This window comes from Vidua macroura, chromosome 3 (assembly GCF_024509145.1).
Source record: "Vidua macroura isolate BioBank_ID:100142 chromosome 3, ASM2450914v1, whole genome shotgun sequence".
NCBI classification, from domain to species: Eukaryota; Metazoa; Chordata; class Aves; order Passeriformes; family Viduidae; genus Vidua; species Vidua macroura.
In genome coordinates, this window is record NC_071573.1 from 55,527,834 (window position 1) to 55,544,264 (window position 16,431).

General features: G+C 38.9%; 1 protein-coding gene across 1 annotated transcript in view; it reads left to right on the forward strand.

Moving 5' to 3' along the window:
• NOX3 (NADPH oxidase 3) overlaps positions 1 to 16,431 on the forward strand; it is a 38,947-nt gene that overhangs the window by 4,042 nt on the left and 18,474 nt on the right. The window contains exons 5-7 of the mRNA XM_053973711.1: positions 7,532 to 7,677; positions 10,696 to 10,877; positions 13,619 to 13,748. Of these exons, the coding sequence (XP_053829686.1) occupies positions 7,532 to 7,677; positions 10,696 to 10,877; positions 13,619 to 13,748 (458 nt within the window). The remainder of the gene's footprint in view (positions 1 to 7,531; positions 7,678 to 10,695; positions 10,878 to 13,618; positions 13,749 to 16,431) is intronic.

Consider the following 16,431-nt stretch of genomic DNA (forward strand, 5'->3'; position numbering starts at 1 on the left):
GGATTGCCAACAGGAACCAATAGCTAAAGTTTGTCTTCTGTATGTCATGATAAAGAATTCCAAGGGGAAGGCTACAGGATATACACATTCATCTTACAGTGTGTTCTGATTAATTACTTATCTGTTATGTCCACTCATACATCAGAGTTCAATTTCACTACAGAACAGATTCCTACAGAGTGCAACATTGCTTCTTTAATTAATAAATCAACCTAGGAATATAAATTAACCAACTTCTCTTGGTTTATAATAGGTCATGTTCCAAAGAGAAAGAAAAACTTCACAGTCAAACCTTTTATGTTTTTGGTTTTATATTAATATTAAAATGCTTGCTAGTGCATTAATGTGGACAGTTTGGGAAGTGCAAGTCTATCAGAAAAGTGATTGCTTTAATGGTTTCACTAATTTCAAGGAAAAAGACAGAGAACCCAATGTGAAATGACAGAAAGCATGATCATATAATTCTCATTTAAATCACTCTCTAGGGAGAAATCAAAGGTTAATTTTTGGGTTGTTATTTAGGTTGTTGTTTTTTTTTTTCCTAAAATATAAAATACAAAAGTAGTTGGTGAGATTTTGAGAAAGAAAACAGAACACAAGGAAGTCTAATAAACAATGCATGACAACCTATGAATTCCTGCTTCCATAACAGTCAAGTGAGAAACATTTATCATATTTAGAAAAACACTACATCACTGAATAGCGTTAGACTTGTGTAAAGAATGGCCAGAAACTCAATTTCCTGAAATTCAATTTTAAGTTCATAGAAAAATAGAGTCTACAGAACACATTGTGACAGAAAAGCAGCATTTCAGAGTGGTACCCACAAGTACACTGAATCCTTTTCAATAAAATCTAACAGTGTTAAAATGATGTGTAAATAGATGCCGTTTTCCTCTCAACTGACACATTATTTATCCTAGTACTAGCTATATTGCCTTTTATTACGCAAAAACATAGCTCCTATTAGTCTATTGCAATTTAGTAATTCTCAGTTAAATGGATGTTCAACCTTGTATGATCAATAGACTAAATGTGGTAGCAAAAAGTTAAACCAATTTGAAGATCAGATCAGTAAGCTTAGCCTCACAATATAAAATTGTAAACTCCTTTATTATTAAAGCAACATGTATTCATCTTGGCTTGCCAGGTGGTGTTATTCCAGCATATTTATTTAATAGTGTGCTAAAAATAGTCAGTGCAACATTAGTATTTTCTGGCTCCTAACAGGCAGCTAGCTCAGCTGAGGTGTGCCTGGCCTTGGAAAGAGTACATCTGTACCTTTAATTTTTCATCATCTCTAATACAAATTCAAGAGCAGGCTTTAATTGGTCAGGTCATAAAGGAGTATAATTAGAGACTAGTGGAAGAGGGAAGTTGGAGGAAGGAGAGAGAGTAAACAATGCTATCTATAATCAAAGGCATCATCGAAAATTCAGTAAAGGGAATTCTGCTTAGTTTGGCTTCCTGCATTCTGCATGCGTGTCTGTGATAAGAGCTGTCTGGAAGTTATTCAGCCACTAATAAATCTTCCTTATAGACCCATAACTCTGCTAGAATAAAATCAGAGTTTCATGCACTCTCAGTTTGATCAGTGCAAATAATTCTGTGTTTTGTACTGGAAAGAGACTTTTCAGTTGAGACACAGTGGCCTGAAACTTAAAGACACCACAAGAGATAGTAATAGTATTTTCTACAACACCTACTTCTTACTGTACTGTTTTTACCCTCTCTAAAAAGCCTATTTGTACATTTTCTGAAGTGGGGAGTGTTGGGGGCATTTTCCTTTCTTTACTTTGATATGTTAGGCTTATCTTAAAGAATAAATTACTTGCATTTTTTTGGTGTTTGCAGAAAGGTCCATCAATCTTTGAATTATGATATTAGTAAAATTTAAGCAATTAAGGGAAAATAGGGGAAGGACAGCAAGGTTGATTGGAGTTAGGCTGTTTGAAATGTTGATTCCTGCTCCTTAAAAATTCCAGCAATGTGTTCTTCTTTAAAAACATGCAAAGACCAGAAAGAAGTATAGTGATGCCAGGTGTGCCTGGCTTCTGACAATCACTGAAAAATCTATAGCTAAAATTACTAGGAAACCTTTCCATTTTTAGCAACATTTCAGCAAACTATGAGAATGGCTTTGGTGACCTGAGCCACATTTTTGTGTAAATTATTAAGTTTTCAGGGAAGCAGATGCCTATCTTCAAAAGAGGTCTAGCTGATACCTCAGTGTTGTACTTCCAGAAATTACAGAAATTCAAACTTCCATTAAATGTCTTTTTTTGTTTTTTAGTCAGATTGTTTAAATCCAGACTTAGTGAAAGTACTAGGAAGGAAACAATATTAAACTGAAGATTGTAAGCTCCCAGCTAGGATAGAAAATGGTCCAAGTCATGTTCTTTGATGTTTATAATCATTCTTAAAAACAAAATAAAATGCAAGCACATGTGTGGTCACTATTTTAATTTTTATACAGTCCACAAAGACATCATGAAGTTGAATTAGGGGTTCTGAATAACTAGGAATGGCAGAAGACAATGGGTGGCAAAAAGAACCCCAGCTTTGGTCAGGGGCAGAATTCTCCATGCCTGGGTTATCTGCCTGTGAAGTTGTTCTCTTTGCTGTGGGCAGAAAGACCAGGATTTGACCCTTTGACTTTATCATGATAGGCTGGTTAATCAAAATGTTTAACTGCTAGCAGCAAGATCCAATTTGATTATTATCCTGTACAGGCATGCAGAAAAAGATAGAGTTAAATCTTGTCCTCAGATAAACACATGAAATTTCTGTTTAGTTCAATGAAAGTTGTGCATGCTTCACTGAAGGCACAATTGGCTGAATAAGAGTAGCTAAATTGACCATACTTTCAAGATAATTTAATTAGATCTCTTTGTATTTAAGGATATGTACAGTAAACACCATGATCTAATAGCAACCCTTTTCCTCCCTCTCTCCTTCCAACAAAGCCTTTTATTTCATCTCAGAGGTAGACTAGATAGAACATCTCAGGGTCAAATACAAATTAATGCATGTTAAGTGCTTCAGAGATTCCAGATGTCATTAAAAACAAAAATCCTTCATTCTTCATAAACTGTTATAAAAAAGAGCTTTGTTTAAAAGATTGGGTGATTTATTCCATATGTTATATTTGGACATGCAGAATGAGGAAAAAGTTGAACCGAAAATTCTGAGATGTAGTCTCTTAAATTTTGCCCTCATGGTTAACTCAGATAAGTGGTGTGGAGGAAAGAGCTACCAACTGTGGTAAGCTCAGATTTCAGAAATCTGCATATGTAATTTTGGAATTGCTTAGTAAATTCTATACACTGTAGATGCAAAGACCTTCAGAAAATGCACTTTAGGGATGTAAAATATTTTAGTTAATGGCGATGTGTTCGGTGCCAGAATTTTTACTCTGCTACAACTATTATACATTAAATGAACCACACTGAAAATGGAATTATATCTTTGCATTACTCCTACCATCCAGCTATAATTCATTTTTAGATTGCATCATTTTTTGCTAGCAGCAGAAAAAAAACCCGTCAGAAGTATTAATCTAATAATAGTCCAGGCAATATCTAAGATCATGGGAGACTCAGGTAAACCAATATATTCAGTACATCATTAGTTTGATTGTGATATTTTTCAATGTATCATTATTCCCTGTACATTAACATCTCCCACAGAATAGCTTACTGAAAATAAAAACAACAACAAAAAACAACAACAACTCTCTCTCTTCCTGTTCATTCTGGAAGTCTTCTACACTTGTAATATACTCTACCTATCAGATGAAAGCTGGAGAGAATGCCACCCAGAAGGGAAGGTGTGGTAGATCCCAAAGAATCTATGATGATGTTTCCATTGACAGAAGCACAAGGAAACAGAACAATGTGCACACGGAAAAGACAGCGTCCTCTGATAGCCTGCAGAAAAGCCTTACTAGGCTAGGTTGCTGGAACTGGATCTCTTCTTCCAGGGGAAAGTTGCAACATGAGTGCTCCTCACCAACTATAATCTCAAGACCTTCTTGAGAAACTCTATCAATTCAACCCATTTTTCTTCTGTGCAAGACTGGAAATGCTCTGTTAGGGAATGTGGAACTCTGTCTGTCTGTCTGGAGAAAACTAGCACCTCATTTCACTCTCAACACTCAGCATCTACCAGATAGCATTAGATATCCTATCACTGCTGACATGACTAGAACTCATGCAAATCATGTAGAATCCTGCACTTTGGGGAAAGTACAAGATTTTGTAGCTTTCTAAACAACAGAAATGTCATCATTTCATGTGAATATTTTATAATCTGCAGTATCACTTAAAAAAATCTATTGTTTTGAAGGTGAAAGAAGATAGTGCTATGAACACAGGTTCAAACTTCCACAATTAGTCAATGTCACAATTCTAAATGAGCAAAGATAATCCAAAACCTGCAGCTGGCAGACTGCAGGCAAGCTTTGATAAAACAGCACTATGGATCCTAACTGTGTGAAACTCTCCTGGTGCCTAGGCTATGGGGATTATTACATCATACCAGAGTTATAAAGAGCATCCTGTAGGTATAGAGGGCAAGAGGACCAAGTTACAGTAATCATTCATAGATGCCAAAATAAAATTACTTGGTAGAAGTCTACTTAGAGACTCATTGTCAGGGTTTTCCATCCTTTGAAAGTTTTCTTTCCTCTTTCTCTTAGCCCATACCAGACAATGTGCAGTGTGTAACTCCACAACTTACCAGAGACAGAAATCTGTTACCCCACACTCCTCTCCTACGAGTGAGCTCTTTCAGATGTCAAAGAAATCAGGTCCTCATCAAGCAGCGACTTGGTTCCCTTCCAGCTGGATCAGATAACATCCTTACCAGGCCAACACATCTATTCTGAAAGAAGCCCCTTGTAGGAACACTTCCCCCCTTCCCACTCAGCACTTAAATGTGCTGTTACACTTAAATATATAAACAGTGATTATATACTGTTTATGCATCAGTTGTACACTGGAGAACAGATTGCCACAGCCCCCACACAGCTGCCACCTAAACCATCCAGCTCAGAGCTTGGGCTCTTGGGTTTTGGCAGTCTAAATCCATTTGCTGCTTGTGGTCCAGTGTCACCTTCCTTCCAGTGCTCCCAGCACTGCTGGGGTGCTGGGAGCACACTCTCATGCACAGGCTGCAGGAAGCATCTTTCACTTGATGCTGGCAAGGCTGTTTCACATGCAGCACCTGACCCATAACAACACGTGCAGGACATGCCAGGCCACTGAGTCCAGTACCCTCTGATGCTCACAGTCATGTCATGCGCACCGTTTCATAAAATGAACAACCTTTGGCTGAAAGCTGCTTAGATTGCTTGATCCCATTATCCCATTTATCAAAAGGTTATTTTAGAGTCTCATTCCTTTGATGGCTTGATTCTGTCTTCTAATTTCCAGGCTCACTTTATCTCTCTGCAGTTCATACCCATTTGGATTTGGTCTCCATCCTGCTGAACTATTCCAGCTTGTAGAAATAATTTATTATTCACTGGGCCAAAGATTCAGGAGAAATGGGAGGTTGATTTTGCAGTTTGGGTGCTCAGGATATTCACTTGGGATGCCTATGTCAATAAATATTGGATTATTTTTATTAAGGGCTTCATCAAGAGACAGCTCAAAAGAATAACCAGTGAACCCAGTGACTAGGACATGTGATTTGGTTTAAAGCCTTACTTTAAATTTAATGTAACAAGGATTTTTAAATAGGTCTTTCATCTCCCAGTGAATATCTAAGCATGAGGCAATGAGGTGTCAAGAAGTGGTGGGGGGAGTCCCTAAGTTAACATTACATTTTGAATGAAGTGCATCCTGACAATCAACCAACCACAGTACATCTACTGCTTTAGAAGGATCATCTCAGAAGTACAGAGTGAAAATAGCCTCTCTTCAGTATGGACCCATGGGATAACTTACTGTTAGGGGGAATGTTTTACCTCCTTGCAATGGCTGCTTTAACCATTTCCATGACCAGCATCTTCTTTAATTCATGCTCCCATGGACACAGACATTCCTAGGTGCTGAAGAGGAGCTGGACTCCAGCATGTGGAGTGAGTGAGCTCACTAAGTGGTTAGGCACATAAATGACCAGCAATACCAAGGTCGTTATGCATTTAATCCTGTGTTTACATCTATGATTAAACAGTAACTAGTATAGTAAAACATTATTTTCATCCACATAGTCACAATTTAAAAAAAGGTGAGAAGAGGGAGAGGGAGAGGGAGAGGGAGAGGGAGAGGGAGAGGGAGAGGGAGAGGGAGAGGGAGAGGGAGAGGGAGAGGGAGAGGGAGAGGGAGAGGGAGAGGGAGAGAAGAGAAGAGAAGAGAAGAAAGAGAAGAGAAGAGAAGAGAAGAGAAGAGAAGAGAAGAGAAGAGAAGAGAAGAGAAGAGAAGAGAAGAGAAGAGAAGAGAAGAGAAGAGAAGAGAAGAGAAGAGAAGAGAAGAGAAGAGAAGAGAAGAGAAGAGAAGAAGATCATATTTGGTTTACTACAAATACTGCCTTTTAGAATGGTTTTTAAATGGTCAGGGACAGAAACAGATAACCACTGAAGGAGAGATAATAACACAAAGCTAATTATAAAAACTAGAAATAGCTGTGCTGTAAAACATATAATTATCTTTCATTGTCATTTTGTCATCCTTTGGTATTTAATATCCTGCATTAATTACAACTTGCATGTAATGGTTTGAGAGTCTCTCATATTGAAAAATGAAACTCTGCCCCTAGCTTGATTACAACTTTATCTATGTAAGCCAACAATAAAACAAAGTCCTTCCTTTTCCACTCTTGAAGTTATACTCTTTCCACCCAAGAAAATAGTTACAGGGGATTTTTTACTTCAATCTAAGGCATTTTTCTAAACTGACCATTTCATATACCTTTTGGGAGCAGGCCAGAAGTAGAGGCAAAATATGATACTCTGGACAAATCAGATCTAACACTGCGATTTGCTCTTCTCCCTTTAAATCATAGTTCCTATGGATTCCCCAGGCTCCCCTGCATAGCTGCTACAGCTACTTGTTAATAGGGGACAGATTCTGAAAGCAATGTGTAAATTGCAAAGTGGTCCATGCCAAAACCAGTCAACTTAGTGTCCTGTGTAGCAAGGCCATAGCACATACTAGTATATTAATTAAAAATAGGAATTTTAATGAGTTTACCTAATTTTGAACAACTTAAAGTAAGAGGCATACACTTTTATATCAACTCTCAAGAGGTCCTCCATTGATGACATTGGAGACTGCAGGGCACTTTACTGTAAAGCTGGGAGGTGAGCCTGGTGCTGTTCCTATCCTCTCCACTGTGAAGCAGTCACTTCATATTAGACATGCAGTTGATAAAATTCTCTTTTTACTGTCAGCTTAATTCATGCAAAACTCTCAATTTATGCCTGAGCTTTTCAAATAGTTCACAGTGTGCATAATGAAGTTCCTTCTGGCACTGTGGGCACATACAAGTGTGCCTGTAATTTCACACCACTCTTTCTCTCCTGCAGCCATCCATATTGTTGCCCACTCCATCAACATCGAGCGGTATCATTCCAGCCAGTCAAAAGAAGCTGGCGAGTTACGGAATAAACTTTCTGGTCTTGGCAAGAGCCCAAATGAAAGCTACTTGAACCCAATCAGGACCTATGAAACAGTAAGATGTCACTTTTTAGGTTTCCTCATCTAAAAAGCTTTCCTGTGTGGATTCTATTGCCGGTAAAACTGTATTTCAAAGCCTTTTAACCAGAGCGAGAAGGTGCTGCCAAAGGTTAACCTCAATTTCAGCTGAAAACACTTACTCAGAGCTGCAATTTTCAGGTTACTAAGCTCAAAGAAATGTCTATAGTATTTTAATTAGTTTGTCAGGAGACAGCTGGTGGGGGGAGGATAAGGAGTGTTGTGAAGAGTAGGCAATTAAATAAACCTGCAAAGAATTAAAAAAAAAAAAAACTAAACTAAACTATCAATACATGGAACAAGCACAACTTCTTTTCAGAAAGAAAAATAACCAAACAGCAATAGCACTTCACAATATTTCTTTCACATTTGCTATTCCCCCATGGTGGTGCAGCACCTTCCCGATCTGGGGGCTGATTCTGCCTCATTACGTGTTGAGTGTGGCTGCTCAGGGAAGAGCACCTTCAAAACCATCCAGGGGGTTGCTGCACACAAGAAGCAGTGCAGGGGGAATCTAGAGCTGCTGTGTGCTCTTCAGAGCCTAGCAGAGCTACAGGATCCTCAACCCATAAATGGTTCTGCTTGTTTTGGGGAAAAGAGTGACTGTGCCCCCTGTCCACTTTCTTGGATAACCCACAACAGCATTATAAGCTCTCCCTTATAATATTCATAACATTAAAAAAAAAGCTGAGCATGCAGACAATGCATGTAAACCATGCAAAAGTTAATCAGCTTTTTCTTCCCATATTCCATTATAGCACACATCACATTTATGCTAGATGTTTCCTTGTGTTTCCTGTTTCATAGTTACATATTACAGGGCTGAAATGGCCCTGGTGAGACTCCCACATATATTGCCCTGCTCTTTAGAAAATGCCCACACAGTCAATATGAAATAAGGACTGAACACCATGGATTGGTGCTCTTTTGAATAGCGGTGTGCTCCACTGAAACAAGAAACCAAGCGAAAAGACGGCTGGACAACCATTGATAGGATTCAACAGTGCTTTTAAGCTGCAAGGCTTGTCCCATTTTCTTACTTACTTTCCAGTTTAGATAGCATTTGAAAACAATTTAAAATTTGAAGAAAATCAAGCAAATTTATGCAGTCAGTGTTATGAATACAAAAGTCTTCATGTTAGTGTTGACAAAGAGTCAGGTTTATCAGAACAGGACAGCAAGCCAAGGGCTCAGCTTCCCAGTCTTTCAGTACACCCAGTGACCACTTCCATTGCATGGCCATGAGATGCTCCCCAGGAGCAGAACAAAGCTCCCAGCCCTGAACAGGAACTTACTTCAGTAAGCTTTTTTTTTTTTTTCCACTAAGCAGTCCCATAGTGATGTAATTGTAAGGTAGGCCTCTAATTAGCATTAAGATTCTAAATACCCTTGAGGAAGAAGGTTAGGATATTTTGAGATTCTTTCTCAGATTTCTTACAGCAATACACTCCACAATTACCTTTCAATTTGCAGCCTAGATTTTACTCTAACCTCTAATATTTATATTTTTTTTATCGCTCACTTGTGTCTCAGTAGCTAAACTCAGAATTAATAAATTATGAAAGGAAGCAAACAAAAGATTGTTTCTAACTTCAGAGAAGAAAGTTCTGAGATCAACAATTCAGGCTTTCTTTTCAGTTTCATCCTACTGCCATTGAAGCAATGTACTGTCTTTGACATTTTTCCTTTTTTCATCTCAATATCCAAACTAGCCACTGTAGTGGAAATGTTCAAAATATCACCTAGATCAATCCTGTTAATATGTAGTAGGATCTGAACATGCTCTTCACAGGTACCCATTAGAAAATGTACTGTATGCTGTCAAGTGTGTGCATTTGAAAGAATGATTTTACTATAAAAAATAACTGTAAAAATGGTATTGTGGAATTTTATCACCTCCAGGATTTCCATATCAAATGAGTGCACTTTACAAATACAATAGAGGGTTGTTTTTTTTCTCCTAGTGTATTAAGCTGTAGAACAACATCAGAATCCAGAAGATGTGCTGAGTTCTTCATTCCTGTGCATCAGCACTGGAAAAACAGATATACATGCTTTGTAGGCCAAATAGGGACTTAATTTACACTCTGATGGCATACTTAGCTTGATTCTCATCTTGTGTGTGAGATTTTTTACTGCTGTTCTTCATGATTTGCACTTTATAACTGCAATCAACATCTGACAGTTGTGTTCAAAATACATCTTCACTCTCACTTCAGTTTATTTTGGTGGGTTTAGACAGATATACCAGACCTGTGCTGACATCTGTGAGTCATGAACACGAAGGAACATGTTCCAGCCCAGCATATTAATGTTTCTTCATTGTGTTAATATAAATATGTATTTTTAAAAATAAACCTAAGTATTATGTAGTGTATCTACAAATAAATGTAAGGAACAGGCAAACAAGATGTATTTTTTTAGGTAAATTAATGTATACCATCTTTGAGTACCACTTCCAGGCTGCTACAGCCCCACAAACTTGGAAGTAAAGTAAGCACCAAAGAGTTCCACACCTTTACAGTTGCAGGTGTCTTAGCAGCTCACATTATCACTTCATAAAAATAAGCTGGTTTCTAGTGCTGTTTTCTTTATTAGACTTCTAGGTTTAATCTTCTCATTTCTCTAATATTTTTTCTTTATTTGTGACACACTAAGTGTGTAAGTAAAATTGATCGAAGTACAAATAAGACTGTCTAATTTCTTCCTTTCAATTCCTGAAACAAGTAAGTGGCAGCAAATATTTAAATATGTTTGGAATAAGCCCGAGTAGAAATGGAGCAGAGGGATGTCTTTCAATGCGGTTCTGTGGTAAAATGAAGGATTGCCTTGCCTCCATGTCTTGTCTGGTTTTGTTCCTATGCTGAAGATTTTGGCTTCACGTGGAATAGCAGCAACAATAACAATAATAAAAGTAACAGAAATAGTAATAAAAATAACAGTTATAACACAAATCACTACTACTACCAATACTAATAATGTATTCTTATTGTAGAACATAACAGGGCAAGTACTAACCACAATAGCTGGAATAACTGGAGTTGTGATAACAGTGGCTTTAATTCTGATCATGACTTCGTCCACTGAGCTCATCAGAAGGTCATGCTATGAGGTTTTCTGGTACACCCACCACCTCTTTGTGGTTTTCTTCACTGGTTTAATAATCCATGGTATGGGGTAAGTATTTGTGTAAAACTCCATGGCGTATATGTACACAGTTCAAGATGAACCATCCAAATCTACAATCCCATGCTTTTCTACTAACAAACTGCTGGGATCTTTGGTGAGATTACAAAATGAAAAATTTCTGAAATTAAAATACTTCGCTTTTCTGAGGAATGAAAGCATCCTTCGGTTTATTCACCCACTTTTCTACCATCTTACAAGCAGTACCTTATCAATGAATCAACTTTCATGCTTGGGAACTGGGGACATTAAAGATCAGGAATCAAAACTTCGTGGGTTCAAATTAGTAACGGATAGACCTTACGCATAGCTCTTGTAAGGCATTTTGCAAGAGACCTTGTAGAAGCTTCAGAATCTTTTAGCATGTCATCTACCCTACAGTAGGTGTCTCTGTGGCCATTCTCCTGTTCCTGAGTAAAGTGATTTTGACATTTCTCTGGAAGGACCAGAGCCCCAAATTTCCTCACCATACAAACATATTGTGTAGTAGTGCTAGGTACTATACTACAAACCAGGTTTAAATGACTACAGTAACAAACAACTCAGGCTTATGACTAGCCCAGCCAGATGACTTTTATGGGCAGAGATGACTGCCTGGTCACTGTTTCTCTCCCTGTTCCTCAGCACAGAAGAAAGGTCTCTCCTCTTAGTAAAGGACTCTGGTTCTTACAGTGAGGGGCAGCAGATGCATGGGACCTTCCCTGAGAAGCTCAGGGACTGATAAGTTGTCTGTCAATACAGAGTGAGAGCATCAAGGTCCTTAGAGCTGAAAACATTTCCATCTTCTGTTTCCAGCTCCACTGGCATCATCTGCTTCTCTCTTGTGTGCTATCCTCCACTTCCTTTTCTCATTTCTGTGTGATAGCATTCATATTAATCTACATTCACATTTTAATTCAGGGAGTGCAGTTTTGAGGTAAATCTCATGGTCTTCCTCACTCCCCGGACTTGGCTCATACCATGGTACAGTCCCTGGGCTGCATAACCCAGTGTTTGGGGTGGAAATACACTGACAGGAACACATTGCTGCGTTCCAAGAGCTAACAAGTAATCCATTCACAGGACCAAGCCAGACCTAGTCCTCAGCCATAGGTAGCCTTCAAGTATGTCCTGTGAAGGACCCTCAACAGTGATTGCTTTGTTCCATAGATCTTTTCCTTCTGGCTAGCTTGTGTGCACATGGCTGCAAGATGTAGTTAAGATCTTCATATTCAAGGGCAGTCATTTGGTGTTCACAGAATCACAGAATAGTTTGTGTTGTAAAAAACATTAATGACCATCTAGTTTCAGCCCCCCTGCCATGGGAAGGGACACCTCCCACTAGACCAGGTTGCTAAAAACCCTATCAGCCTGTCCTTGTGATCATAATACACTTTTTATGTCTATTTCATAAAATATTGAGATGCTATTGCCCACCACTAAAGTATGTACAGACCACGATTCTTTGACAGTGGAAGCCCACATAGCCATGCGCCTGTTCTCTGGAGGTACATGGATGCTTCATCATGAGGCAGGGAACAGGCCAGCACAATGGTTTGTGGTGTGTTACTTTCCCTACCTCTTTCCTAGTGGTTTGAGAGTTGTCACATCTAGTTTGGCTTTGAGTATTGAAGTTGGCCCAATTAATTAGTCCCATTTTACAAAGGCAGAGCTGCAAGCAAACACTATAGACTTTATCCTGGCCTGATTAAAATGCCCCCTCTCCCTCTCTGGCAAAACTTTTAGAATCTAACTTCTAACAACTATAATGAACCTTTTAAAATGTTCAGCTTTCTAAGCCATCTCTGTCTAGCCATCTGACCAGCACTACTCAGCCAGAGACTGCCCTAGAACTGGGGCACTGGCTGAAGAGCCCTATCAATACCATTCAATGAGCATTCTGCTCGCTCCAGGCTGGGAGTGCACTGAAACAGAGCTTCCTCCTGCCCCAGAACATCCCCTGCTAATGAAAAAGAGTCAAACCCCAACGTTTCATCCCCTTTCCACTTCTTCCTCCTTCCCAGGTGGCTGAACAAACCTCACTCAAAACTAACTTCTTTTCTTTCTGTCTGAACAGGCAGCAGAGGCAAACTAAGTATGGAAGGGAAAATTCAGAGAAACAATATGAAACAAACAGAGTTTCCCCATAGAAATCTTCCTTCTCTGGCCATAATCAACACTAGGTGAAACACATTTAAACTGAACAGTAAGGATTGATATATTTTAAAAAATTCACATCACTGACATTCTTAGAAGTAAGGAAGCTAGAATTTGGTATATTTAGACAGTATACATCTAATTACACTCCTCCAACTTTATTCAGAGCTTTTAAAAATACATTTAGAAAGCAGTAAAAGAAAGAGAAAGTCTGTCACTATTAAATTCTATCACTTTACTAAACAGTACCAGATGCTCAAATACAGAGGAGGTCAAAGAGCCTACTCCAAAGAACCTGGAAATCAGATTCTGTCACATACAGTAAAATATAAATTTTCTATGCAAGGGCTCTCTCCATTTCAGCTGTGCTGATGGACACCAATACTACAGCACACTTCTTGCCTTTGGTCAAAAATTCACTGCAAAACTAAAGGAAAGATAATTTGAACAGGAGAGCAGAACAGGTTTGAAATGAAATGGCCAGTTCTCAAACTTTCATTTATCTCAGAACTGGCATTTGATTATTACTGCAAAACCTAGAGAAACACAGAAACCTTGGAAAGAAACATATCATTGATGAACATTTTTGTTTTAAGTCAGCTTGTCCGAGGTCAGACACCCCAGAGTCTGCTGCTTCACAATGTCACCTACTGCAAAGATCACTACTGGGAATGGGAGAATGCCACTCAGTGCCCTTTGCCAGAGTTTTCTGGCAACAAACCTGTGGTAAGAGTGATGTTTGTCTTCTGCTTTTAACTTACTGTCCTTTCTTGGGAGGCCAAATGTCTTAGGGAGCAGGGGACTGGAGCATGTGCCAGTGACTGGCACTTAGTGTCATGTTCAGAGAGTCGTTTCATATTCCTGTTCCAGGATCTCTCCCTGTGTATTATGATAGCGCTCCCAACCTCCTCTGTAATCAGTACCAACGCGTGCAGTGAAGAGTTTTGTATACAATTTTGGTGTCATTAACAGCAATTTTTATTTCTGGAAGATCCTTTAGCTAGAAAACACTAACTAACACTCTTTTTGAAGGGTATGAATATCAAAATTGTACTCTGATCTGTTGTATATGGTTATTTTTAATAATTCAGTATCACCAACATCCTTGATGAGTTCATTGCACAAAGACAGACTCCAAGTGAAAACCTTATGAGGGTAGAGATACATAAAATACAACAGACCTGTAAAGCTAGGGATGCAAATTAATATTATTATTTTAACTAACAGTACTTTAGTATGAGTAATTCAAATACCAAGGGAGAATAAGGTGCAGAGAAAATCATGTCCTTGCTTTGGGGCACACGCTTCATACTGTCCAGTCTTGATGTCTTCAGTTAGGTAAAAAAGAGAGAATTTGAAACAATGAATTATGAAAGGGAAAGGCAAAAGGCAGGAAAAATGTCCCACGGAAGGGTGATTTTGCTAGAACAAGATTGCAAATCCACAGGGGGTAATTAAGTAGCAGACTTGTACAGTATGTCAGATGTCTTGCATACAAACAAAATCATTTAACATTTTCAGCTCAAGATTTAGGTTGCTCATATGCAAGTTTCTGTTGTTTCTTCCAAAAAGAAAAAAACATACCAAAGGAAATCCTAAAGGAGAAAAATTAGCATTCAGTGTCTGGTAGCTCTTTTAATGGCTGACATAGATTTTTCTTAAACTAAACTATTGTTAGCCACTATCCAACCTGCATATTAATGAGAAAATGAATGCCTCTCTAAAAATTTCAGCTACAATGTCACCATAAAAATCAATACATGGCTACGCACCATGAATACAGACGCAAGCTTGCTTCCAACAGCATGTCTTGACATTCATTATCATAAAACTAACTGGAAAGAACTTCCACTTCTCTGTGTTAAACCTATTTTGTCACACTTTCCTGCCTACCCAGGGCCATACTTGCAAAGTCACATTACTTTAAATGAATTGTGATAATACCATATGGCATATAGATCATCTATACGAACAGTGCCTTGCTGGATGTGTAATGCGCTATGGCGTGATACCTGCTAGACACCACAGACAAATAGCACAGATTCACTCAGAGGCTAAAAAGCCACAGTGAGGTTTGTGCAGCACTGGCAGGGGCTAGTGCAGGTGGGGCAGCCTTGGAGCAGGGACGGGATGGCCTTGTGGAGCAGGGAGGGGATGGCTGGGACACTGTGAAGTGACCAGAGGGCACATCACATTGATTAGGGCTCCCGGGGGAGGGCTACCACAACAGAGGCCCTCTCCCAGTCACGCCACACCTGCTCCCCTGCTCCATATTTCAGCAGGTAGGAAGCAGCCCAGTCTGGCTCCTACTGGGGACGATGGATCATTTCTCTTGCACCCAAGGTGTCTGGACTTTTGTCCTCACAGCCTTGCCTGAGCCATCACCGCCCCATGTCAGTTCATTCTCATTACAGGAGGAAACACTGCTTGGGCAAGAATACTGATGCTCTGATTAGCCAGCCAGGAGCTGTGTAGCTTAGGAGTCCATGGTGGATGCCCCATTGCCCCAAACCAGCCAAGAGACATTTTGGATTGAATGCTCCATTGCACTGGGGAGATGGCACATTTAAAATCCCAGCTGAGCTCTCGCACAGGGTAGTCTGCAATCTTATCATTCCTGTCACATGCTTTTATTTACAGGTAGCACAAATGGAAGGGAGGAAAAACAGATCTTATCATTATTGTGCCTTGATATATGCAAATATATTCAAGACATGAGATTACCCACTGCGCAGAGACACCTCTAGTATTTAGGGACAACGGATGTGTTGAGTTTCTGCTTTAGCTGAGAATCCTGTGGCTTATGCTGGTTTCTTCCCATTATTAAATCATGTTTTTTTTAAATTTAATTTTCAAGAATTAACCTTGGGAAATTGCCACTCCATCTTCTTAGCACTTTCTAAGGAAGACACATAATTTTATGGCTTGCTTCTCATAAAAGACACTTTATAACCCTCTCTACCCAGCTTGTGGAGCAAAGTCAATGTTTCAGCAAGTAAAGTTACTCTTTGGCAATTTTAAAAGTCACATGATTGTGGAGTATCCAGTTTACTAGAATGAGAGGTGCAATTAAGGGAAGTGAAAACAAAATAGTATCTCTTCCTGGGAAAAAAAAAAACATTCTTTTTAAATCATGAAGATCCAATTATATCTAATTATCTCAGCTGTCAGTGCAACTTAGTGAAATGATCAGCTCAAATATTTGAATAGCCTCTGATTGTTACAGTGATCAGTACATAGGATTAGCAAGTACAAGCACAGCAATCATCTGCTATACTTAAAAGTATGACCAACTCAGTATCCCAGATCAAAAAAACCTCTTTTATTGATAAAGAGTTGACTAATGGATTAAATGGAAATGTATCCCATTTCTCTAATTGAATATTTGGGACTTAATGTTTTCTCATAC